Source organism: Sminthopsis crassicaudata, chromosome 5, assembly GCF_048593235.1.
Source record: "Sminthopsis crassicaudata isolate SCR6 chromosome 5, ASM4859323v1, whole genome shotgun sequence".
Taxonomy (NCBI): Eukaryota; Metazoa; Chordata; class Mammalia; order Dasyuromorphia; family Dasyuridae; genus Sminthopsis; species Sminthopsis crassicaudata.
Window position 1 is genome coordinate 163476001 of NC_133621.1, and position 27649 is coordinate 163503649.

General features: G+C 38.8%; 1 protein-coding gene across 2 annotated transcripts in view; it reads right to left on the minus strand.

Annotated features, from left to right (window-relative positions):
- Window positions 1-626: 626 nt before the first annotated feature.
- ECHDC3 (enoyl-CoA hydratase domain containing 3) overlaps window positions 627-27649 on the minus strand; it is a 52506-nt gene continuing 25483 nt past the window's right edge. Inside the window, exon 5 of one of the 2 annotated variants that reach the window (XM_074268662.1) lies at window positions 627-900. In XM_074268662.1, the coding sequence (XP_074124763.1) occupies window positions 685-900 (216 nt within the window). In that variant the 3' untranslated portion in view covers window positions 627-684. Of the gene's footprint in view, window positions 901-11978; window positions 12679-27649 lie in introns of those variants that run through there. The other variant, XM_074268661.1, reaches the window with a different exon arrangement.

Genomic DNA, 27649 nt, shown 5'->3' on the forward strand with positions numbered 1-27649 from the left:
TGTAAAGAGTTCCCACAAGCCCCTGGGAGTACCCACAAGCCCATTCTCTGGGAGGGTAAAAGGAGCCAACATTGAGTGGGCAGTTTGGAAGGAGGCAGTCTGGATTGGGTCAAGGAGAAGACTTCCCGTGAATTTGAGATTCTCCTGCGGTGCTGACTGGGGACGCTTGGACAAGAGCAGATTCACAAGTCTAAAGGAAAAGCCTGCTCGTGGAGATTCACAACGAGGATTGACTTCCCGGAAACCCACAATCCCACACTCTTGGAGGCAGGGTCTGACTCATTCCCACGTCTACCTTTGCTCTGGCTGGAGGCTCCCAAGAAACCTGCTCCCAGAGAAAAGGATTATAATTTAGAGACAACAGCACATTACAGATGATAATCCAAGATTCTTCATTTTCCTCTATAGAAATAGAACTAATCTGATGTTTGCTTAAACGTCCAAATGGACCTGTGCACTTTCCCACCTGAGTGTTCCTGAGCATTAACAAGATACAAGAACTGTTTTCATGCTGCAGTATAAAGTAGTGGGGAGTTACGCTATGTGACGGTATCTTTTTGGCCCCATTTCTCAGGTATCAGGATTTGAGCCAAGGAAGAGACCACTACACTCACCACTAGCAGATCAAATCACATTATTTATTAGGTGAAGGATCCAGGAAGAATCCTAGGCCGGAATAAATTATTAATTATTAATAAATATTATTCCCATCAGCCATGCAGTCACTCTCCATACACACCGCACACTCCCAGATTCCAGGCTCTGGGGCCTGCACTCCACGGTGTCAGCGTGGTGGTTACCAGCCTGGAAGCTGCCAAGCAAGGATTTGGGATAGCCTCTCCAGGCTGAAGAGATCCAATGGGAGCCATCAGGAATGTAGACAGTTTCAAACTGTGAAATCTGTGAAAAAAGCACAAATATTGTAAGAATCAGTTTCCAGACCTTAAGAATGGTCCAACTGGGAATAAACTTACATCATGAGCAACCGGGGATAAAAATTACAGCTAGACCAATCCCATCAAGGGAATTGGGCAAATTGGGAAAGTGGTTTTGAGAAACATAGAAGGGTAGAATGTCCAAGAAGAGGTCAAGTGCCAAGAGCTGCATAAAGGTCAAGAAAAGCAAATAATGACAAAAGGCCATTGGGTTTAGTAATTAGGAGATCATTGGTAACTATGAAATTAGCTGTTTCAATCTAGTGGTGGAGTCAGAAATCAGATTTCAGTGTTGAGAAGTGAGTAGGATAGGAAGTGGATTGTTGATCATTTCTCTCTTCCCTCTCCCCACTTCCATCCCAGATATACGAGGAGAGAGACATCGGAGAAGTCTTGAATGGAAGCCAGGCTCAAGTCATGTTTTTTTAAGGATGAACAAGATCTTTGTTAAGACTGCAGACAGCAGGAGGGGGACAAAAGAGAGAATGAAGATTAAAAAGAAGTAGGAAGTGATCGAAGGGGGTAACCTCTGAGAGAAAATGGGTGTAAGGGGAAGAAAACAAGGACACAGAGGGATTACTATTCGCAAGCAGAAGAGCCACTTTACCTTCATAAACTGGAATAAAGGAGGAGCAAATGGAGGATGATGTTGAAGATATCTAAGTTGTGTAATTGGGGAGAAGAGGGAGCTCATGATAGATGCTTTGTTTCTAAAGCATGAGGAAAGGTTCTCTGATGAGGCTGGAGGGCTGGTGGTATAGGAACCTTTAGGAGAAAAAGCATTTGTAATAGATGATGAGAGAGGGGAAAGAGAGTCACTCTGAAGAGGATATTAACATGCACCAATGAAGGCCCAGTTGAGATGAGATAATATAAATTTATAGTAGTTTCAATCTTCTTGGTTATGAGATTTTGTACATCAACAATCGCATAACAAAAGTGAATGGTAGAAAGTAATCCAGTGCTGGAATACAGAAAGGGAGTAGCTCTGAGAAGACAAGGGGGCAAGAGATTCAAGGGCAGAAGACATCATAAAGTTGAACTGTTTAACTCTAGTGCCAAGATTATAAAGGAAGGTTCATGAGGCCATATCAGGCATGGTAAATTTAAAAAGTCTAGATTAGAGTCACAGGAACTTGCAGTGAGGATGAAGAAGAGATTTAGAAGGACTGAGGCATATGGAGGGAGGAAGGATAAGAGATCGGGTCAGAGAGAGGAATTTCAGACTTCTGGATTGTAGAAGTCATGGAGGTGATGATGAGACCATCAAGGCTATGAGCATCTTGACAGTGGCTGAAGTATGTTGAAGGTACAAGTCATGGGAATTGAATAGGCTGATGATCTGAGAAGCTAGAAAATTTGAGAGCATATCAAACGGTATATTGTACTCCTTAAGTATAAGGACGGGTTGGGAAGGAGAGAATGTCTATGAGTCAGGTACCAAATTTCTTCCCCAAAGAAAGAGAATGATCTCTGGGATGAGAGATAACTACCCTAGATCTGGGTGAGGTGATAATTGACCTGAATTGAATGAACTTCAGAGAATGAAGGATTATTGAATGTCAGTGGCAGGGGGATGTTCTGGAACTGGGACAACTATCAAAGGATAGGTTGCAGTGTGTACATTGCCAACAGAAAAGGCATATCCAGTACAGGAGAGGGTGCCTAGAAATGGCATTTTTATTGTGGGGAACCAGGTTACTATGGTTGCAGGAAGATGGAAAGAGTATGAGAGGAAGAAATTGAATATACAAAGTCATTTTTCAAAAGTAGAATGGAATTTCAGAAGGAAGGGGAAAAAACATTTCTTACACAGGCACTGTGTTAAGTGCTTTACAATTATCTCATTTGATCTTTACAACAACCTTTGGAGCTAGGTGTTATAACTTATTTTATGATTGAGGAAACTGGGGCAGACAGAAGTTAAGTGACTTGCCTAAATGTCTGAGACTATGTTTGAGGGAGCATGAGTACTGGCCCTGGAGTCAGGAGGACCAGAATTAAAATCTGGCCTCAGATACCTACTAGTTGTGTGACCCTAAACAAGCCACTTAATCCTATTTGCCTCAGTTTCCTCATCTGTAAATGAGTTGAAGAAGGAAAGTGTCTTTGTCAAGAAAACCCCAATGGGTCATAAAGAGTTGTACACAACTGATTCCAGAACCAGTGCTCTATGTGCTGCATATCTCAGATGCCTTGAAAGCAGAGCAGACTTGAAATGTAGAAGAGAAAGGACAGAACAGGCTAGTGATAAGAAATACAAAGTAGTAACAGAGGAGTTTCTCCTTGGGCAGACTCCAGATTGATTAGTCGTTGCACACATCTCACTAAGCTTATCCAGAAAGCTCTCAGCTAAAAGCCTTGTCCTGCCCTTCTCTAAAATATTGCACTCTGCACAGAGTAATTAATAGTCTATACTTGGTGCAATTGTGACCGATTATAAGTAATTTACTTTTTTCCCACTTAATTTTTCCCAATTACATGTAAAAGTTTTCAACATTCATTTTTGTAAGTTTTTGAGTTCAATTTTTTTCTTCTTCCCTCCTTTCCTCCTTCCCAAAACAGCAAGTAATCTGATATAGGTTGCACAAGTAGAATCATATTAAACATTTCTACATTAGTCATGTTGTGAAAGAAAAATCAGAACAAAAGAGAAAAACTACAAGAAAAAAAATTTATGAAAATAATATGCTTTGCATCTCCATAGTTCTTTCTCAGAATGTGGATGGCATTTTCCATTCCAAGTCTCCTAGAATTGTCTTGGATCATTGTATTACTGAGAAGAACTCAAGTCTATCATAATTGATCATCATACTTTATAGACAATTGATGGTAGACTGTGTTTAGTTTTCGAATCATATATTCTTAGTTTTAGAGCTGGAAGAAATCTTAGAAAGCTCATAGTATGATCCTCTCATTTTACAGATGAGAAAATTGAGATTCAGAAAACTCCAAACACACAGTAGTAAACGAGAGAACAGATTTGAAGCCATTTCCTCTGCCTTCAAATCCAGGGATTTTCCCCACTGTACCTCAATGCATGCTTTGTAGTATCTGAGTCATCACAGGATGTACTTAGAATGGATTGTTTGGTTTAAGAGAGAGCTATCTAGTTAATATACATAGATGATTCACCTAGTTATTGATTGGGAGGGGCAGTCCAACTTGTCACACATCCTGGCTGTGTGACTCTGGGTCAGTCACTTAAACTCTCAGTGCCAAAGGCAACTCTAATACAATAAAGTGCGGAGCCAGTGCTGTGTTGCTTTGGGGAGACAGTCTCCTCTCTGGCACTTCCCCATACTATGAAATCCATTAAAAATGGATGTTCAAGGGGCAGCTAGATAGTATAGTGGTTAGAGCACTAGTCTTGAAGTCAGGGAGATCTGAGTTCAAATGTGACTTCAGACACCTAACACTTCCTAGTTGAGCAAGTAACTTAATCCCAATCATGAAGGAAAGAAGGGATAAGTTATTTTAGCTGTGTGACCCGAGGCAAGTCATTTAACCCCAATTTCCTCACATACAAAAAATGGATGTTCAAACAAAGGATATAGTAAAGTCACATGCCATTCTATGACAAAGCCCTCCTGTTCTGGTCCACTCAGCTGCTGATCTACTCTGCCCGGAGCACAGACTACCTTGAATGACTCTTGAATTTCTGAGTTCAAAGGAGGCTAAAGGAAAGTAGAGCCTAAGACAAATGTAATCCTGAATAAGTGGGTCCCAGATATCTGGAAAAAGATCAATCACAAAAAAGCTAGATAAGGATGCCTGCAGGGGATAATGCATTTTGTATTAACACTTTTAATTTTATCAGTCATTCTGGTTGTAAGGTTGTAAAGGAAGTAACTTAGTATGACCAGAAAATGGGATTGAGTTTCCTGACAGTTACTAGTAAACAGTAATTTTAGAGATAGTAAAATTGGAGCATAAAACTGGACACTCATTCTACTATTCCATAATGTCTTCAATGATGACTACTAGATTTGGCCCAAATATGAACTGAATCCCTCAAATAAGATCAGGCAAAAAATATTTATGTTAAGAAAAAAAAAATCATTACTTAAAAACACTGTTAAATCTTGACAGTAGGGATTTTTTTTTTTTTTTGAGGTGGGAAGAGAGTAATACTTTGTATCAGCAATTTCTACCTCATCATAGGTACATCATAAATGCTAGTTGACCGACTTCAGTAGAATTTTTCTGTTTTTTTCAATTCAAATAAAGATATTTTAATGATTTTTTAAAATCATTTCTATACAAAATAAAACTAAGAGCATAATCATAAGGAATATATTTAGTTTTGGGAGAGCAAGATGTGTGTGGGTTGTGTTGTTTTGCCTATTTAGATTGTATGTCCACATGGCTCTGTTTAGATGTGGCTCATAGATAGCTAAGAATAGATCTCTAGAGTCTTTTCCCTCTACCTTTCTCCAAGAGAGACTTTAACACTAGTAAGGGAAGCAGGAGCTGGCCTCTAGATCTCCTCAGAGTATGGGGCTAGGATTATATCTATCTGTTCCTTTAAAAAGTGTAACCTAAGGGAATGAAATTTTAGATTAGAGGTTGAATTTCTGATAATTTCCTAATGAGGAAAGAGATTTCCAAACTATAGATCCATTGTGTGGATATATAGATGCCAGAACACATAGAACAAACATTGAATAAATTAATTTATCAAAACAAATAGTAAATAGAAATGAGAGAAATCATATATAAGAGAATACATGCCATATAATACAGTTTCAATGAATTATCTCATGGGGAGTGAGATGATTTAATGATTAAAAAGAGACAGACAAACAGAGAGAGAGACATAGAGATACAGAGAGACAGACAGAAGAAAAAGAGAGACACAGAAAGAAATAGATAAAGACAGAGAGTCAGGGGAGAGACAAAGAGGCAGAGAAAGACAGAGACAGACAGACACAAAGAGAGAGAGATGGAGAGAGACAAAGACAAACAGAGAGATAGAGACAGAGTTGGAGAGAGAAAGAGACAGAGAGACCTTATCAAAGGGAAATCCCCTGAAATCTCTAGTATAATAAACTGGGGATGGAGACATGACAATGATTCCCAACTCCTCTATATATCAGTGTCTTCCCAGTCTTTATCTCCTTTCAGGGAGATGAAGAGAGAATGAAATAGCACATCTTTTCTCTCAAAAGAGAAAACCAGAAGACTCAGTTTTATTTTGTCTTTTAACCAGCTCCACACAAAGAGCTCTGAGAATACAATCTCCACCAATGAAAATTGTTTTACGCCTTTTGAACCAAGAGTTATGTTAAGTTTTAAATGTCAGATAGTGGGGATAGTGGGGATGTCTGACCTATATTTCACATGGTGATCGATTTAGAATTGAAAAAACTTTAGAGACCAAGTTCAACTCCTTCACTTTATATCTCAGGGAACTGAAGTGCAACAGAGTTAAGTGATTTGCTTAGTCTGACACCTGATTGGACCTCAAGTTTCTTGGCTTCAAATCCAGGGTTTCATCCACTACACCATGCTGCCTCTCAGTAGGGCAGTTTATAGCTGGCAGGATTTGAACCAATTCTCATTGAGAACCATCATATTTTTTCCTTTCCATTTTGAACTTCTTTGTATTGACTCGGCTAGGAGGTTTTCATAAGTGTATATCACAGGAAAACAATAAATTTCTTGTGGATTTTAGCAATAAAGTTTGACTCAGCAAAACATAACTCCATTAATACATTCTATAGGTCATTCATTCAAATATTGGTCTTCTCTCACTTAATGTATGTGTTCCTTTTGAATCTTTAATTTTTATCTTTCAGCATAAAGCAGGAGGAGAAAAATAGCAACCTTGAGCTTAATCTGAAAAGCATGGTGGAAAAAATCTCAATAAGTTTCCTCTCAATGCCTTTCCTAGATCCTAATTGTTTTAAGATGGTAGATTTAGAGTAGGAAATAAACAGTCCATTAAGGAGACCTTATACCTTCATTTCTGGCTTGTCATCCCAAGCCTTCTTCATGTCAGACTTATCATTCTTATATATTATCTGTCCTCAAAAAGCAAGCCCTAGTGATTATTTCACCAAGTTCTCTATAACTGATTTTTTAAAAAAAGAATTGAAACCAAAATCTATTTATAAGAGAATGACAGAGATGGGATACAGAAAGATGAGCTATTCATTAAAGAGCAGCCATTTGTCTAAATTCTGTGTTAGTGCTCCAAGGCAGCTGTCAGCATGTTAGGGGGAGTATTTAAGCAGGATTATTGAACTTTATGCAGCTGTAGAGATGGATAGTCTCTATGTTGAATCTCTCCTATTTGCAGTGACCAAATGTGATACTGAACAAAATAATGGTCAGAAAGAACATCACTGGGCTCCTAATGAGAAGTTGTTGACAGAAAAATTGCTCTCACATTCATCAAAAAGACAATAAATGTCAAGAAAGGGACAGACTGGAGATACAGTAGCTCATAAATCCCTTCTTTCAGACTGCCCTAGGAGAATTTAAGGACAATACACCTGCCATGTTCTTCTCATAAATGGAGAACTTTCAGAAATTCTAGGAAAATTAGAGAAATAGTCACTTATTCATTTATGAAGCTTTTTTCGAGCACCTACTATATGCAAATGCTAGGTTCAAGTCTCACTCATGACACATACTGGCTGTATGACTTAACTGTGACGTGTCCAAGCAATTCTCTACAATATTGCAGAACAGATGTACATTATTAGAGAGAGTTTCCTTGATGGGAAGTTCTTTTAACCAGTGAGATCACAGATCTGAATAAAAAAAATAATTATGCTAAATTGCTGGGGATATAAAAACAGAACAAGAAAAGTCCCTATCCTATAGAAGGCATATAATATATAATTTAATATAACATAATATAATTTGAAGAAAGAAAGAGTAATAACAAGAAGGGGGGAATCTGGAAAATCCCCTTCTCCATTCCCATGTGAATTGAGGACTGAAGGAATTTAAGGCTTTTTTTTTTTGGAGGGGGGGAGGGCTTAGTGATTAGGGTTAAGCAACTTGACAAGGGTCACACAACCAGTGAGTGTCAAGGGTCTGAGGCTCTATTTGAACGGAAATCCTTATAACTCCAGGGCTGATGGGCTATCTGTACTACCTTGCCCCTCTTTGGAATCTAAGGCTTTTAAGAAAGAGTATATTTGACATCCAAAGACTTGGAGGAGGCAGATGAAGAACGAAGCTTGGGAAACAATCACTTGACTAGAACCTAGAGTCTGAAGGGGGATAATTTGAACTGTCTGGAAAGGGAGGCTGTAGTTAGTATGAAGGGCTTATGTCTCAATGAGTTCACAAAGGCAATAGGGAATGTGACAAACCCGGAAAGCAAGGCCTCTGTCGGCATAATTTCAGCCCAGAATTGGCTGTGGGACTTATGTCAAAGACTTATGTATGAGTCAGAATTCTATAATTGACTGGCTCTGTATTTTTAAAAATGACTTGTCATACACTTTAGAGTACAACAAGTTTTGATCCTAAAAAGTACTTTTTTTTTCTTTTTGATTTTTTTTTTTTTGAGAGGCAATTGGAGTTAAGTGACTTGCCCAGCATCATACAGTGTTAGGTGTCTGAGGTTAGATCAGAACCTCAGTAATGGTCATTTTTAATCAAAGAATACAAGGATTATGTAACATCTTATAAAGACAAACTAAAATCATTGAAAAAAAATCTGCTCATTTTTTCATTCTCTGAACTTTAAACTCTTGTGCTAACTTATTATCATCAATTAATTATATATTATATATTATCAATCATGTATATATTATTAATACATGATTAATTATAAGTAGTTTTGACAGTTCTATTTTTGCCTAGAATTGTGACATCCATCTTACATTTACTATCAAATGAGACAGTACATGTAAAATGCTTTACAAACCTTAAAGCACTACATAAATGCTGTTATTAAAATGTCACACATTTTTGGTTTATTTGCCAAACTTGCTTGCAAACACTTTGAAGACAAAATTGTTTGTTTTATATGTTTTCACTCCTTTTCAGCTTATGTCACCTTGCACATAAGGTTTGTTTGCTGAGGGTCTGATACCTGGATCAGAAAAGGGGAGCTATTATTGAAGAAGAGAGAATGCAATGGAAGAGTGTTGGGGAATTAGAGAAGGTACGGTTGTGTTGGAGATAAGCTCCCAAGTGATGAGCATCATAAGATTGAAAGATTATAGACTTAAGAACTAAAAAGGATCTCTCAGAGACAACAAAATCCTACTCTCTCATTTTACAGAAAAGAAAACTGAGGCTGAGAGAAATTAAGTGACTTGCCCAGTATCTTTGTAATTCAAGAAAGAATTTGAACTCAGATCTTTCCACCTTCAAGCCCAGCACTAGCTATTATGCTACCAAAAGATCTAGAATGTGATCCCTCTTCAAATTCTTCAAATGATCAGTCACACTGTTTGGTTTTATGCCATGGTCACCTTTTAATTATCATGTCATATTCTCAATTTTGGAAATCATTGATGAGGGGTAGTGGTTAGAGCTCTGACCCTGGAGTCAGGAAGATCTTAATTTAAACCTGCTAGCTATGTGACCCAGGCAAGTCACTTAACCTTGTTTGTGCCCCTCCCCACCATGGAAACCATTGCTGTAGACAATTTTTCATATTTGAGATTTTTTTTCCCCCCATGGAAGAATGTGTAAGTAAGACTCCAGTAAAGTCATAAGGGTTAACGATTGAGTCAATATGATATAAAGGTGAAGTCTTTTCAGGTATAATTAAAGCATTCCACCCTTTATAGGGATTCAGAGATTTTGAGATCAATTATAAATAAAAAGACAAACAGAGACTCATGAATTTGTCCCCCAAATAGAGATTGTCTTGAAGGTACAATTATCCATTGGTCTGAACGAAAAGAAAAATCATTCAGTTCATTCACCTGGAGATTTGGATTGAATTCCAAGTATTCTCAGTATAATCATAAGATGCTCAACTGCAAATCGTTTTATTTTCACTTTCATAAACTCCAAGGCCTTCTGGTGCCTCAGTGGTTCTACTCAGGTACTCTGATATTCTTAGATATGACACAAGATATAAAGATAAAATGATTTGACTTGATGCCACTGTAATGGAGGAGTGACTTCTGGGAACTGATAAAATGAAATACTGAATATTGTTTCAGACTAAGAGAAACTAAAGAATTGATCCTTGAGGCAAGCAGGCAAAAAGTTCTAATAAGAGATCAGTTTAACTCCAAGGTCCCTTTAGGGGAAGTGGTCCATTCTGAAATCCAAGTTAGGTCATACTCCTGCGACCCATCCTCTGTGGAGGTTTCGAGAGGTCTCACTTTGCCATGCCCTTAGTAATTCCAGTAATGACCCTGAGGTTAAATTTCCCCTATAAAACCTACTTGGGGCCATCCTATGGCTGCTACCTTGCTTTGGGTCAGCCCACCATATGACTCTGCCTGGTGGTGTCTTTTCCCTCCCCCCAAGCCACACTGTATCTCCCCTAACTCCACTATTCTTATCTTCTCCTTATAGCTTACTTTTTTAGGGAGCTAAGTTCCTTTCAGGACACCAGCTAAGGGCTTGCCCCAGCCTCATGGGGTGCTTCCTTTCTGCTGGGTAATTGTGAGTTCCACTGAGGAACTTGTCTTCCATGTGCTCTCCCAATTCTATTTCATATTTACCATTCCCAGTGTCTTTTGCATCCTTTCATTTTGTCTGTAACTTATTCCCTAAATAGATCTACCTTGTGCAAAGAGAATGGCCATTGTGAATTCTTTACCACTGAGCCCCAACTTTTGGTGCCTATCATCATTTGGTGGCAAACCCCATACCATAGTTCACATCAGGAACTATATAGTCTATCAATCTGGTTCTTACACACATGACACACTTACTTTGCTGGAGGAATCAGGAAAAACTTTCACTTTATTAATTTTTTTTCTTTAGCTGTATGTCCTCTACAGAAATGATTTGGGGGGGGGGGAAATCACAAAACTGAGCTGGGGACTTTTAAAATTTATTTATGAGATGTAACTTGTGTAACATATACAAGAAAACCTATCATCCAGGCCTCATTAATTCAGTAGTGGTAAGAGCTGTCCTGGTTTAGTGTTGGAAAGCAGGGAGGGCTACCCCTACCTACGTAGGACAGAGTTTCATTCATATTATCAGCCTTACTATTCCTACTTCTCTTTTTTCAGTCATTTTTCACTTGTACTTGATTCTTCATGAGCCCATTTGGGGTTTTCTTGGCAAAGCTATTGGAGTCATTTTCTATCTCTTTTTTGAGCTCATTTTACTGATGAGGAAGTAAGGCCAACAAGGGTTAAATGTCTTGCCCAGGGTCACATAGCTGAGTGTCGGAAGTTACATTTGAATTTAGGTTCTTCTGTCTCCAAGCTCTATCCATTCTGCCACCTGGTTGCCCTCTTTTTTATAGGTAGTCCGGATTAATACCGTAAGTGCTAGGAGGCACCTAGCCTCAGGTGAACAAGACTGGCCCTTTAAAAAGAGAGGAGGGGCGTTTCTGCCATTTGAAGTACAAAAAGCTTAGCCTGGGGGATTTTGTGTTAGAAATTCCAGTTCTGGGTCCCTAACCTTTCTCTAGTTTTTGCTATAGGATCTTAGGAAAGGAACATTTTACATTTTTTTTTTAAATTTTTAAATAAATCTGGTTATTTTCATGAGTAAAGTTGATTTTTATTGGATTTTAAACTCGAGTGCCTGTTGCATTTTAAATCTGAGAGATACTGGGAAAAAAGGGAGAGATCAAGTCTTGTTCTCAATGGAATAAAAGAAACTTTCAGAGTGAAGATTTCTAGCACCTCTGACATCTTATCTCAGGGACACTGTCAACCTGTTTCATTTTATTTTATATCTGAAGATGACTAGTCAACTCAATCTTATATAATTACAACCGAATTGTGCATCTTTCTTTTAAAAAAAAAAAAAGACTTTCATCTTTTCCTTAGATTATTGCCTTTCTTTGCTCATCCAAATTCCTTTGAACTATATCAAATACCATACTTTGCAGAAGAACTAGCAGGTATTCAATAACCTTTCATCGCATTTTGCTATTCCGAATAATATTTCACTTTTATTATCTCTTTGTATGTTGTATCTCGCAGAATTAGAATTTTAAAGATGAAACAAATTGAAGTCAGGCTAATTTCAACTTGGAAATTTCAAATTTCACTTTTTTCCCCAATAATGTCCTTGATCTCCTAAGACAATGAATGAATCTTTGTGCTTGGGGACTTGGGGCAGATGTGGGGTGGGGAAGGAGGGAACTCCACAGTGAAACTTCTAAGACTCCAGCTCTAGAATCAAACCCATAAGCTAATATACAAGGCACTGCAGATAAGGAGAAAACAATTTCCCCCCAAAGGCATCATTATGTAATCATTTAGAGAGGTTTGAGCTCCCCTGGGCTGGCTTTGTTTCTTCTGGACACCTAAGAGTGTGACCACACAGGTTTGCGCTTCTGGATAAAGGCTGAGATTCCCTCTTGCCCATCCTGAGTGGCCAAATTGTCCACCATGGCTTGGGAGGTGAGGTGGTAGGCAATCTTCAGGTCTTGTGTCAGCTGCCTGTAGAAGGTCGCCTTGCCCATTGCCACAACAGACCGGCTCATCGTACAGATCTTTTGGGCTATTTTCATGGTCTCCTCCTCCAGTTTCTCTTCTGGAACCACTTTGCTGAGCAGACCATGAAGTAACGCTTCCTGGGCTGTGATGGGTTCTCCGGTAAACAGCATTTCTAAGGCAACCTAAGGAGGAAGTCAAGTCAGGTTATTAAGGCACTTGGAAGTCACTTGCTTCAGTCACCAAGCTATCTGGGTTACTGACCTGTAGAGTTTTTTCCATTCTAATTCCTTCTGCCAGTAAAATCCCTGCTCTACTTCCTGTCTCATTACTAGCCTCACTGTTCATTTTTTCAGTCGTGTCTGATCTTCATGACCCCATTTTGAGGTTATCTTGGTAGATGGTAGTTTGCCATTTCCTTCTTTAGGTCATTTTACATATGAGGAAACTGAGGAAATAGGGTTAAGTGATTTGCTCAGGCTCACATAGCTAGTAAATGTCTGAGCCCAGATTTAACAATGGGGTCTTCCTGACTCCAGGTCCAGCACTCTATCCATTGAGTCACCTCGCTATCCCTGCCACAATAATTCCAGGCCAGGGCAGGACCAGGTCTTTTCAAGAGAAAAGAAAACTCAATATAGCTCAAGAAAACCATCCTATTCTCTTAGTTTCTTTCACTTTCTCAACTTTCTCCTATTGAAAGTAGATCTGATCTGCTGACTCATGTCTTCAGCCATATCTGATTGGATAAAACCCCCTAAATTGTAGCCAAGAAACCAATTACCACACACCTGTGTACTAGACATTTCTAGAGGGAAAAAAATGTTCATTTCTCTTGACACCAAAAACTTGTATCACACCATGATACCACACTCATTCGAGCCCAGTTCATATATAGATAGATAGACAGAGACAGAGAGACAGACACAGACACACACAGAGAGAGATAGTATATAATGTATATACCCACCTGAATAGTGGCTATGGTAGGCAGAGAGAAACTAAAAATTATTCCCTAGGGCAGGCAGGAAGAAGGATGGACTGGAGGTAATCCATCCAGTAAGAAATCCAAATTATGTCATGTCCCTGAGACTAAATTCTCCCTATAAGACAACATACAGCCCATATTATAATTACTGCCCTCCTCTGGGTCTGTCCCTCATGGGACTCTGCCGTGTGGTGTCTTTCTTTCCCATTTCCTTTCCCCCATGCCATGTGGTATCTCCCCTACCTCCACTATGCTTCCCAACCCCAGTTCTCATCCTTACAGTTAGCTAACTCTTTTAGGGAGCTAAGTCCCTTTCAGGACACCAGCTAAGGGCTTGCCCCAGCCTCATGGGGGGCTCCCTTTTTGCTGGGTAACTGTGAGTTCCACTGAGGAACTTGTCTTTCCTGTGCTCTCCCACTCTATTTCATATTCTATTGTCTATTGTATCCCTTCATTTTGTCTGTAGCCTATTCCCCTAAATCTACTTTTTTCAAAGAAAATGGCTACTGAATTCTTCACATGACTGAACCCCAACTTTTGGCGCCTGCCATCATTGGGTGCCAAACCCCCCATCAGAGACCACATCAGTTTCCTCTAGGAAAGGCTGGTGTTCCATTCCATTTCTATCTAAAGAATATGACATTTCTAAGACCTTCAGGGATGATACTAAGTAGAGGCAGCACAACAGAATAAAAGTCCACTGAATTTGGGAATGGGGAGGTCTGGGTTCCAATCCTGGTTCTTCCACTGTTAGCCATATGACCTTAGCTTAGTCACTCCCCTGTGCAGGTCTTAATTTCTTTTCTTTATTTTTTTTTTGGCTGAGGCCATTGGGGTTAAGTGACTTGCCCAGGGTCACACAGCCACCTAGCTGCCCCGGTCTTAATTTCTTTATCAATAACATGAAGGATTAGAATAATTGACTTCTAGGAACTTTTCCTGCTCTACATTGAGACGCTAAAAGGAAAGCCACATCTCCTGTGGAACACTTTAGTGAATTCATAAATAGGTCTGTTGTTCTTGTGGCACATTCTCACTGATTAATAACAAAGAGGCAGGTCATATGGCATGGCAGATAGAGCTGACCTTGGAGCCAGATGCTTCAAGTGCCATCTCCGATATATTAGATACTTCTTCTTCTTCTTGCCTGCCGCAGGGAAAATTTTTTTTATTAGTTTTTAGTTTCTCTCTGTCTACCACACCCACCATTTAGGACCTCAGCACATAAGTTACACACACACACACATACACACATACCTTATCTACTCAAACAAACTTTTTCTTTTTTTGTTGAGGCAGTTGGGGTTAAGTGACTTGCCCAGGGTCACACAGCTAGGAAGTGTTAAGTGTCTAAGGTGAGATTTGAACTCAGGTCCTCTTAACTTCAAGGCTGGTGCTCTATCCACTGCACCACCTAGCTGCCCCCAAAGAAAAAATTTTTAAGCTTTCCTCCTCCAAGCATAGAACTGGGCTCCTCTCTGGTATATCTGTGTGACTCTGAGCAAATCAGTTAACTTCTCAGTGACCTAGGAAGCTCTCCAAGATTATCAGTTCCAGAGAAAATGCCAACCCGCTTTGGTAGAGGTTCAGTCCCTATCCCCTAATGACAAACAGGAAGGGCACTTCTCTAAGCATAATGGGCAGAGAACTAGTGTGCAGCTTAGGGTAACCTGGGTTCAAATTCTGACAAGTATTGTTGTTGTTCGCCTCTGAGCAATCTTGTCAACATTCAGTCCCTGCCAGACAGATGCCCAACACTTGAAATGGAACAAGATTCTGATTCATGTTGACAGAGAGAGTTTTCTCACTGGTGATTTGAGTTCACAAGTCCAGAGAGTCCAAAAATAACAAAAGGACTAGAGAAAAATTTCTGGACAGATGGACCATATTCAAAATGTGAGGATCCACCCAAATCAGAAACCAAAATGAAAAAATAAAAGGTATTCTTTATGATGCCATATGCCAGTGTTGTCCTATTAATACATATGATTCTCAAGAGAATTAGGAGGATTATACCAACATGAAATTGCCAATTCTGAGAAATATGATGCAAAATGAAAATGCTAAGTGAAAAGTGCTCTCTCTTTTTTATAGTTCAGAATGACAAAAGGCCCAAATATGTTACATTGGAGGAAAAATGGGAAAATCCTGGGAGGAACAGGCAGATATTAAAATCCTAAGTAAGGGCTCATTTCAGGGCTTCTTCCAACTGATAAAAGAAATTGTTTATTCCCATGTTGTAGTAGGTGGCTGCAGGTTGGTCTCATGATTTTTCCATAAGTACATTTCCCTTTTATCAAATACCTTCTTTCTGCCTCACACTCAGCTTTCTGACTTTCCTTTTTATGTCTCTCTCTCTCTCTTCCTCCCCTGTGTCTCTTTGTCTGTGTTCTCCCTTTTTATAGTCCCCATTATAGATTTATAAAGAGCTCCCCTGCTTGTCTCTTTAGGCATTATAGCTGCATCAGATCCCAGATGCCACAAGTAGCTTTCAACAAGAGCCCTTTAAGTTTTAAAGCTGCAGTATCCCATAGTAGGCAGAGCCTGAGACAGACACGGGGGCTGTGGATTCTGTTCCAGTCTCGGCCACTGATTCAGTGTGACCCCTTGAACACGGTATTTGGCTTTTTCGGTTTCTTCATGGATAAGACCAACTTCCTCCCAGGGATTCTGGGAGAGATAACTAACCCATGATCAGAAAGCACTTAGTCCACATAAAGTTTGATGGAAAGGTTAGAAAATGGCATGTTTCAGGAAGATATAAGCTGGCAGAGACCATTTTGATTATTTTGCCTTGAGAAGTGAAAGTCTGAAGACGCAGTTTATTATTAAATTTATTAAAAGTAATGACCAGACAGATGTTCTCTCACCACTGAAAAGAAACCATGAGAATTGGCCTCAAAGTGTATGAGGAAAGCTCCAAATTAGACAATAACAGCATATTAACCCGGAGGATTTACACTATGTCTGTCATTCTTCTAAAGAGCCCTGAGGAACTTTCTGAGATTCCATATTATTAAATGATAGAAATCTGATAATGTTTATGCTAGGGCAGAAACATAACTTTCTAGGTGATTCTGCCTAAAGGGGGGAAGAGGTAAATATTTAATAATGGGCTCTCTGAAAAAAACATACCCTGCTTAACATGCATGGTCAACGTCATCTTCATTACTTTCTTAAATCAAGACAGTTAACAAAGCAATATATGAAGCCCTGATTTGTAGATTTTGTGGATTTCTGAGGTGTAAATGCTCCCAGGTAAGGGCTGCCTACAGCTGGTAAGAGCTGGCTCCAGCACTTCTCGGTGGGGTGCACCTCTTAGTGGGAACACTTCTGCTCTACTAAAAGTTTCAGAGGAACAGACCTTCTGGCCTAGGCAGAAGTAAATAAAAGAGGAGCAGTGGCGTTTAAGAACTGGTAGAAAAGCCTCATAAAAGCAGCTGTGGGGGTGTACAAGCTGATTTCCTTGATTCCTTAACCTAGATTTTGTTCTGGCCCTTAGTTGCATGTACATCAACGAGGAGATTGAGAGTGGGGTCCATATCATTGTTTGTGGGTTAGGACTTCATCTTGACCAGAGCAATTGCATCCCAACATATCAAGTGCTCAACAAAAGTCTCTGACTGAATGCTAACCTCTTAACTCGATCCCAATGTAGAGTTTAGAGTAGTAGGTCTCAAAGTCTGCTTTAGGTCCCTGAGGCCCCTGGGTCTCAGAGACATTTGTAAAGATTTTTTAAGTCAAAATAGTTTCATAATAACAAGAAGACATTTAATTTCTAATAAATGTGTATCCATAATAGTAATATCCAATAAATAAATACTCAGAGATATAAGCCACATAAACAAAAGCTCTTTTGAATCCTCAATAATATTTAAGAGTGTAAAGAGGTCCTGAGATCAAAAAGTCTGGGAACCATTGGTTTAGAGGCTAGAACCTAGCCCACAGGAATTCAGTTAAATAAGAAATTCAGGTCATGAACAAACTTTGACACCTTTGCCCTTTGTTCAAGGTCTAACCGTCTGAGCAAGGAAAGTTTTTCAGAAACAGAAGTGTGCCAAGGCTATGAAGAACTGGCCCCCTGTCTCTATTAGAAGAGGCCCAAAGTCAGCCAGAGGATAAATTAGATTCTCTCTCTACCTCTTTTTCTCCCTTCTCTGCCCCATCAAAGCTCTCGAATCCCAGAAGTGGCAGGGAAGGCAATAAGCAGTTATTAAGCAGCCACTATGTGCCAGGCTCTGTGATTTAAGTGTTTTACAAATATCATCTCATTCAATCCTCACAACAATCTTGGCAGAGATAATTTTAATTATTTTTCCTTGAGAGGTGAAGGTCAGGAGACCTAATAATAATCTTCAAGTTTATTAAAGGTACCGATCAGGTATTCTCTCTCATCACTGAAGAGAAAATTGCATAGGGAAGGCTTCAAGATAGATAGTAACAATATATTTAAAATGAGGATTTATACCATATCTTCCTTTTGAAGAGCCCCAAGGAACTTCCTGAGATACTACATTACTAAGTGATGGAATCATGTAGAAATATTATTTTAATTCCCATTTTCCAGAAGAAAAAAAACAGAGGCAGAGATTAAATGATTTGCCTCGCATCACACAGCTTTTAAGCGCTTGAAGCTGGTTTTGAACTTGAGCTTTCCTGATTCCAGAGCTAGCACTCAATTCATTTGCCAAAGTATAAGAAAGTCTAAATGACACGTGACAGACACATTGCTTCTCTACCAATCACTATCATAGAAACTCTGAAAAGGAAACATCCTAAACGTGTGTCAGAAATGGATCTTGTTCCGTTCAGTGACAAAGCTAGGAAACCACCTGTGGAGCCACCATTATGAAGTCTGAAGGACCCCATCATGTCTGTAGCACTCCTTAGAAACAGGGATTGGGACTGCACCTATGATTTCATTCACATGGGAACCTTTAGGGGAAGGAAAATCTCAGCACTAAAACACTGATGCCTTTTCTGCAACTTAGGGTCTTAGATAGTCCTCCTAAACCCTGGGAAGTTCTCGTAGTCAGGATGTCTCTGTATGGATCAGAATTTATCAGTGTATATAACCAGGATGGATCACTTGAACCAGATCTTCTTGGCTTTGAGGCCATATCCTTTAATAAAATCTTGATAGGACACACAAATCTTGTGAGAGGATCTTTCTCATTTTCTTTTCCCAAGTTCAAGAAGTTGATTTGATGATTGTTGTTGTTCAATAGTTCCTATTAGTTTTCCGGTCATTGGTACTGGAGTGGATTCCCATTTCCTTCTTCTTTTCTTCTTTATTTATTTAGCAACTAGATAGCTCACTGGATGAACCTGGAATCAACAAAACCTGAGTTCGAATTTGACCTGAGGCACTTAATAGGTGATCTTGGATAAGCTACTTCACCTGTTTGCCTCAGTTTCCTCAACTCAAAAATGGGCATCATAATAGCCACAGAGTTGTCATGGGATCAGCTGAGATAATGTCCATAAAGTGCTTAGCACCGTGCTTGGCACTATATAAAATCTTACCTGCTGCTGTCATCATTATTCTAATCACATGAAGGTTTGTAAATTTTCAATCCTACAAATGTAGGAACTGAAATGGGGAGAAGCTGACCGAATCTTTTATTTAAAATTTGCACAAAAAGCTCTCTTTCAAATGACTGCAGTGAGGGGCTCTAGCTCACTCAGTCACCATGCAGTTCAACAGCTTCCCCAAAGTAGATTCCCAATCAGGGATATCATGGGCGTTAGAAGGAACAGCCTTCCCTTATGGTACACAATGTATGAGACTACAGCTTCTGAATCAGTATTGGAAGCAGTTAAAAGCATAAGCTTGGGGCAGCTGGGTGGCAGAGTGAATAGAAGTCGGACTCCGGAGTCAGGAGGATGCGAGTTCAAATTCAGCTTCACACACTTGACACTCACTAACTGGATGACCCTAGGTGACTCCCGTAGGCCTGATTATTCCCCGCTCTCCCCAAACAAACACAAGAACAGACTTAGCTTGAGGCATCCTGCTGGTTTCTGCTGACTGCCTGGATGGATGAGGTGGCTGAGCTCACCCTCAGCTTCACAACTTTATTGTAATCAGGGAGAGATTTTCAGCTATTACACCCTAGCCCAGTGAAGCGGAAGATCAAAAGAGAGGAGACGAGGAAGAATACATGCAGCTCTGACAGCGCCAGCCATCCACCGCCACTTCAGAGGTGTGGGTTACCCCAGGTCCGGACCCAGGTGTGCCCGCCAACACGTGGCCTAGCCTCAGAGGCGCTGATGGGTGCATCCTCCATGTCACGTATGTTCTCTGCCTCACCTGCCTGCCTTGTGGTGAGGTACCTGTGGCAGAATGTTGCCTACTTGCATAAGGTGGGGAAGGCGAGAAAGAATCTTTTATTACCACTTTAATTGCTATCCTTGAGTGATTTCTGATTTGATTTTTTTTTTTTTTTAACTGGGTGCTGACTCCTGGAGTAACTGAGACCTGTAGTAGGTTTTTCCCCACCCCCACCCCCAGGACCACATATGAAGAAATTCCCCAAGTAATAACAGACTGGATAGACCAGACCTGTAATTTCATTAGTATCTGGAACTCCTGGATGAGGTTACTCTCTTTGCCAATCTAGGCTGCCACCTCTGCAATGTAGCTGTAGGTGCTTAGAGTTCTGAGAGGTTTGTGGTTTACCCAGTATGTATGAGTCAGAAGGGACCCGAATCCAGGTGGGTCCTTTTGGTTCTGCGATCAGCTCTCTACCCATTACTCCATTCTGTTTCTACACAAAAGATCTCTGGATGGAAGGAAATTAGGCGGCAGAGGGCATGGTCTCTTAGACCTGCAAAATTCATATTCTGCCTCAGACTTATTAACTGTGTGACCCTGGGCAAGCACCTCATCATTTTCTTCCTAACTGCTCCCCTGGACATGATGTCCAGAAATTCATTAATCTGCAAAATAAAATCAACCCTGAAACTCTTACCTCCTCAGCACTCCCTGCTCCTGGCATTCCTCCATCCCCCTGATTGGAGTGAATGGAGGTGGATATTGAAGATCCCCCTGATCCTTCACCCTGTAAGGAAGGTTCTCTGACATTCACTCCACAATTCCCACCTACCTGCTTTCCTGGACTTCATGATCTCCAGAAACACATATTTCTGCCAGATGAAATCAAGTCTGAAATTCTTACTCCCCCTTATCGCCCTCAGCCCCCTCACCCCCTGCCCCTAATCATCTCCCTCTCTGGCTATAGGATTTCATCATTTCCTCTTAACACTTTTTATGTGGTGCCTTTCCCCTTAGATTGTGAGATTCTTGAGGGCAGTGCTTTTCTTTGAATCCCCATCGCTTGGGACAGTTCCTGACACAAAATAGTGGGCACTTAATAAACATTTATTGATTCTGATTCTATGTCACCCTGCTTCTTCAAATGAAAAATTAGGACCACAATAGGAACTACCTCATCAAGTTGTGACGATCAGAGAAGGTGATATTTATAAAGTGCTTAGCACAGTGTCTGGCACATTTGCTGGTACCTAGCAAATAGTAAATGCTTCCTACATGTCTCTTTCCTTCTCTTCTTCCTTCCTTAGCCATCACTGCCCTTATATGCTATGTCTCCTCCATTGCCAAGCAGGTTTCTTAAGGACAGAGGCAGTTTTTGCCCCATTTTCATTCATACTTAGCCAGTGCCTTGTACGTAGTAATTGCTTATTAAATGCTTGTTGAGTCATTGATTGATTTATGTTTAGCTACCAGATTTTATTGGCTCCCTTTTTTGTAATCTGTCTGTATGTACCCTTGGGTATTTAAAAAATCAACATATTGAAAGGAGCACCAATTTTTTTTTTTTTTTTTTTTTTAAACAGGAGCTAGTTAGGGATGGAAAAGTAAGGGAGAAGTTAAGACAGGAAAAAGCTGGTTGAATGGTTTCCTTATTAGCAACTAATGAGCACATTTTAATCAATAGCAGGCCCAGAATAGGTTTGTCGGGGGAATTGTGGCCATATCCCCAAGTTAGAAAGTCAGTTTATATATGAGCCTTCTCTGCCAAATTGGAAAATAAAAATGGACAGACCGGAGAGAGCTGAGCTGCATGCAATTCCTTCTATCCTGGCACATCTCCATCTCCCCTTCAGGCTGGAAGACTAAGAAAAGTTCTCTAATGGGATTAACAGTTTTTAATCTGAGGCTGAGAAGTAGCATTGACTAAGCCTGGACTCAGTTCCGAAGGCTGCCTCCACCTTTCAGTATTTCTGTCTCTAAATCTCTAGATCTTCCTTTCCTCATCTAGCATCACATCTAATTAGCAAAATACTTTGCATATGTTATTTGTTGTTTAGCCTTTTCAGTCATGTCAGACTCTTTGTGCCCCCATTTGGAGTTTTCTTGTCAAAGATACTAGAACGGTTTGCTACTTTCTTCTTAAGCTCATCTTACAAATAAGAAAATTAGGCAAACAAGATAAAAGAACTTGTTCAGTATTATACAGCTAGTAAGTGTCAAAGGCCAGATTTGAACTCAGAAAGATGAATCTTCCTAATTCCATGTATGGTACTCTATCCACTTCACCACCCAGCTACCCACTTAAGAGATGCGACCAAGGCAAAATTGACAGATGTTGGCAAAAACAATTAGATATGGAGGGTGAGAGAGAGAATAAGGAATGGAAGGTAATACCTATGCTATTCACTTTGCATTTAGTAAGTTTTAAAAATGCTTCATTCATTCATCATCTAAATAGATAAAGTAGAGAATGGCAGTCCACCCCAGAACACTAGAACCCATAAATACCTAGAGGCAATATTACTGATAATCAAGGCTGTCCTTAACCACAGTTTAAGTTGTCAGTTGCTTATCACCTTAAAAAATCAGAATTTAAGAAAAAAAAGGGAGAGATCCACTTCATTCTGTTCAAACTCACCTGAAGCTCAATTGACCTTGACTTGTCTATTCTTGATATACTTTCTTTTGTTTCCTCTTCCTCCATTAAAGGCACTACTATGAAATTCAATAGTATGACCATTGACTCATCAATCACAAGTAGTATCAATATTGAAGAATGAATAGACTAGTGAAAATTATGGGTGGAGCCAAGATGGCTTGAGTACAGCTAAACTCTCTCTTAATGTTCCCCTCCAAACAACTTTTTAAAAATGCCTCAAATCAAATTTTAGAGTGGCAGAGCCAAGAAAAGATCAGAGTGAGACATTTGTCCACCCTGAAACAACTTAGGAGAGGTTTGTAACATCAGGGACCAGTTAGGCAGGAGCAGCAGGAGTGGGTTTTGATAGTATGTTCCGATAACCACTAAAATGAAACTCAAATAGGGAAAGTCCTAGAAATAGCATAGTCAAAACCCAGAGCTTCTCTTTCAAAGAAAAAAAAAAATACCAAAAGCATTCAGAAAGGAGTTATTCAAGTATCAAGGAACCATAGTCAGAATTACCTAAATCCTGACAGCTTCTATTATAATCAAGAACTCCTCTTGGGATACAGTATTCCAAAAGGCAAAATATAAAGGTTTACAATCTGAATAATTTATTCAGGAAAGCTAACTATAATTTTACATAGAAAAAAAAGAATTTTCAATGGAATAGAGGCCTATCAAGTTTTTTTCATGAAAATCTCAGAGATGAATAGGAATTTGAGCAATTGAAAGTAGCTGCATGATGAGTTAGGGCTAATATTCTAATAGGGAGAGAAGAATCAAATGTTCCTTCAGATTCTTCTTGTTTGGTTGTATCTGACTCTTGAGGACCCCTTTTAAGGTTTTCTTGGCAAAGATTCTGGAAAGGGTTTGTAATTTCCTTCTCTAGCTCATTTTACAAATGAGGAAACTTAGAGTTAAAGTGACTTGCCCAGGATCACACAGATAATAAATGTCTGAGGCCAGCGTTGAACTCAAGAAAATGAGTCTTCCTGATTCCAGGATGGGTACTTTATTCCTATATCATTTTATGCCCCAGAACCATAATGTCTTCAAAAGGTATCGAGGAATTTAAATCAGAAAAATAAAGACCTAGAGAGTAGATGAGTTCTGTTCTGTTAGTTTTAAGAAGGAAAAGAGAAAGGAGAGCAAAAATGATATAATAATACAAAAAGGAAGTGAAAGGGAGTGGAACTTGCTATTTTTATTACTAGGATATGTTAGAAGGAATATATAATTATGAGGGAAGGAGTGGAAGAACCTTACTGTACAGAGAATTGAATAAACACACACACACACACACACACACAGAGTTTAATATAAAAATATATTAAACTCAATATGAAAATAAGCAACTATAGGAAAATACCCAGAAGGGAAAATTTTTGTTTTGCAAACAAACAAAAAATTTCTGATCCTAGAGAGAGGATTAAAAAGGAAGGGGAAAAAAAACAAAACCAAAGTGTTGGAATTTGAATCTATCAATTATGGAATAATCAAAACAAATTTTGGTATATGAATATAACCTTCACTTTATAACTGCTGTTCTGCCTGGCATCTATTCCTTAGAACAAAGTACCTCACCCAGGCTAAGCTTATCATTTCTAATCTCATCAGCATGCTGCTTACTCAAGCCTTGACAGACATCACCTCCTTCAGCCTCTTCCCCCCCTCAGATTGGAGGGAAAACTCCTTTAAATGTCTTCCTTTCTAGAGGGCAGTTCACTTTACTCTGAATTTGCTCTTCTTTTAGGTTTCAACTCTACAGAACAAGATAGTCTGTTTTTTTACTCCCCTGCCCCTTTTTGGTCTCCTTTTGTATTATCTTCTCTCCCATCAGGTTGCAAACTTTTTTTTTTTTTAATAATTTTTTTTGACAATATATATGCACGAGTAATTTTTTTTTTATATAACATTATCCCTTGTATTCATTTTTCCAAATTATTCCCCTCTCCCTCCACTCCCTCCCCCCGATGACAGGCAATCCCATATATTTTACATATGTTATAATATAACCTAGATACAATATATCTGTGTAAATACCATTTTCTTGTTGCATGTTAAGAATTGGATTCCGAAGGTATAAGTAACCTGGTAGATAGACAGTAGTGCTAACAATTTACATTCACTTCCCAGCGTTCTTTCTCTGGGTGTAGTTGTTTCTGTCCATCATTGATTAGGTTGCAAACTTCTTGAAGGTAGAAACTATCCTTTTTATTAATTGTATTCCCAGTGCTTACCCCAGTTCTTGTCATACTGTAGATGTTTAGTAAATGTTTGTTAGATTAGATTGGATTTATTAGATGTTATAATATTATATATATAATATTATTGTACCATGAGAAATAACAACAACAACAAACTATTTTAGAGAACCCTGGATAATATAAAATGAGACAGAGTGAAGTGAGTAGAAACAGGAGATCACTTAAAACAAGGACAACATTGTAAAGAAACACAACTTTGAAAGATTCAAGAACTGATCATGTAATGACCAATCATGTCTCAAAAGGAAACATATTATCTACAATCTGACAAAGAGTTGATGGAATTGAGGTATAGAAATAAATGCATTTTGGAATATGGCCACTATAAGGATTTATTGTGTTTGTGTTTGTTAAAGTTCAGAATTTTAAAAATATATAAAAAAATCAAATAGACTATATTGTAAGGCCAGGTCTGTGTGCTGTTATGCCTAGGGGACTCTTTATTGTTTTGTGTTTTTTGACATATGGAGTGCCCACATCAATGAGAAAACTAGCTAATACCAGTTTTGATGGAACCTATGAGTAAGACAGTTATAGTTTAGAGGCTTGGGATCTAGGTAGGAGGTATAAGTTCCTTCTCTTATGATATTGGCTATATTTTCCCCCCTCATTATTCTTGCTTTTTTTTTTTTTTTTTTCTTTTGCTAACTCTTGTATTAACTCTAATAAGTCCACGGGATGACTGTACAAAGCTAGTGGAGTCAGGAAAAATGAACTCATTTTTCAGACTGTTATTTGGTTCTTGTCATGTCTAGTGCCTCCCAATTCTTTTATTAAATAAAGTCTTCACCATAGAAAAAAGTGTGAGGCTTCTGTTTAACCCACAAGTTCACATCCCCCATTTAAACAAGACAATCAAAAATGGGAAATGGACAATAGAAATGATCCTGATACTGATTATGATAATTTTATCCAAAAGTTTAATCAATGTAAATTAATTACCACAAACAAGGATACTTTCTTCCCAGAAAGTGCCTTAGTCAATAAAATGTTTGATTTACTTGCCAAACAGAGAGGGATGGCTGCCAAAGGCAACACTGGGTTAGAATATAAACTTGTTTGTAAAATCTTGTGAAGAATGATGGATGATTATGAGCAGCATTGTCTCCCAAAGCTGAGAGAAACAGTGGACAATAAAATAAGTTTAAAGAAAGCTTGGCAAGCAGATCTAAGTAAGCAAAGTCATCCCAAGGGCATTTAAGGATGAAAATGGCAGGAAGACAACAGAAGAAAAATGGAAAATCTTTTATAAAACTCATTATAACAGACTTGTCTCTATCAAGAACAGAGAAACAACCACCCTAGGACCCTAACATCATAGTCCCAGATGTGCTTATAGAGGGGATAGAAATTGTGCTATAGAGAACAGTTGTAAACCTTAAAGTACTCTATAGATATTAGTTATTATTTTTATTATTTTTGAATATTTATTTACTTATTTTAAAGCTTTTTATTTTCAAAACATATGCATGGATAATTTTTCAACATTGACTCTTGCATAGCCTTATGTTTCAGATTTTCCCCTCCTTCCCCCCTAGATGGCAAGCAATCCAATATATGTTATACATGTTAAAATATATATATATATATATATATATATATATATATATATAAAAATATGTGAAAACATATTTGTACAATTCTCTTGTTGCACAAGAAAGATCAGACCAAAAAGGAAAGAAAATGAGTAAAAAAAAACAAAATGCAAGGGAACAGCATCAGAAAGAGTGAGAATATTATGTTGTTTAAATACTATATAACTTTAGAGAAACAGGCCTTACAGATAAAAAGTTTAGAAAAATGGAAGAAAACAGCTTTTGTCCCTGTTCAATGAATGGTTTGAAAAAGGAGATTCTGCAGTATTCTTATTGGGTTTTTTCTGCTGCCAGTTTAGGCCCAAGCAGGGATCGGGTCTGAAGTGGAGATCCAAAGGGCTTTCTCTCATTCCTTGAACAAAGCCCTTTTTAACTGCTAATGACTCACCCCTATTTTTGTGTGGGTTATAGTTGAAGCCAGCCACAGTCACGTTCTCTGAAAGGCTATAAAAATGAATTACTGACAAAATAAAAAATAAAAGAAACACTTTGTAAATGCTTAATATCACCAAGAAGGGTCAGTCTGAACTTGAACTTGAATGCCAGCTGTCTAAGCTTCTGGCATTTAAACTGCATCCCTGTATTGCTGAGTGGGTTTGCCTTTCTGGGCAGCAGAGGGCACTGGTGACTTGCTTATATTGTACTGAACACAATGAAGGAGAAAGCAAGCTTCCAGCGCTAGGTACTGATGAATGCTGGGTGTGTGTTCCACTGAAGAGATGTTTTCTGATTGGTTTTTATTTTTTTGTAGATCCTTTTGTTTGAAAAAGTGGATTGTGGGAAAATGAATCCAGTTGACAGACAGATAGACAGACAGATGATTCAGAAAAAGGGGAAAGAGACTTTATATTCTAATATTCTTTATGTTTCAAGCAATTAATCAATAAACATTCACTATTAAGTACCCACTATGTGATCGGCACCATGCTAAACTATGGGATACTAAAAGAGCCACAAGATCTTTCTTCCTTCAAAGAACTCACGTCTAATGGAAGAGGCAACATGTAAACAAATATATATGAAGCAAGCTATATCCGGGATAAATAGGAAATAACAGGGAAGACACCACAATTAAGAGGGTCACTGAGAAAGGCTTTTATTCTATTTCCTTTAATCAGTATCTTTATTTTGGCTCTTTTATATTGACCTATTATTGTGAGTTAAGCTTTCTATTCCTGGTAGAGAAGAAAGCAATGCAAAATTAAATGCTCAATGAAATCACTATACTTTCACTTTAAAATACTGTTTAGATCAGAGGTGTCTCACAGCTTAGGCTAGATATGACCCCACAACACTTCTGAGTGCAGCCTGAATCAGATCAAAATGTCATTGGGAGGGGCAGCTAGGTGGATAGAGCACCCAGCCCTGAAGTCAGGAGGACTTGA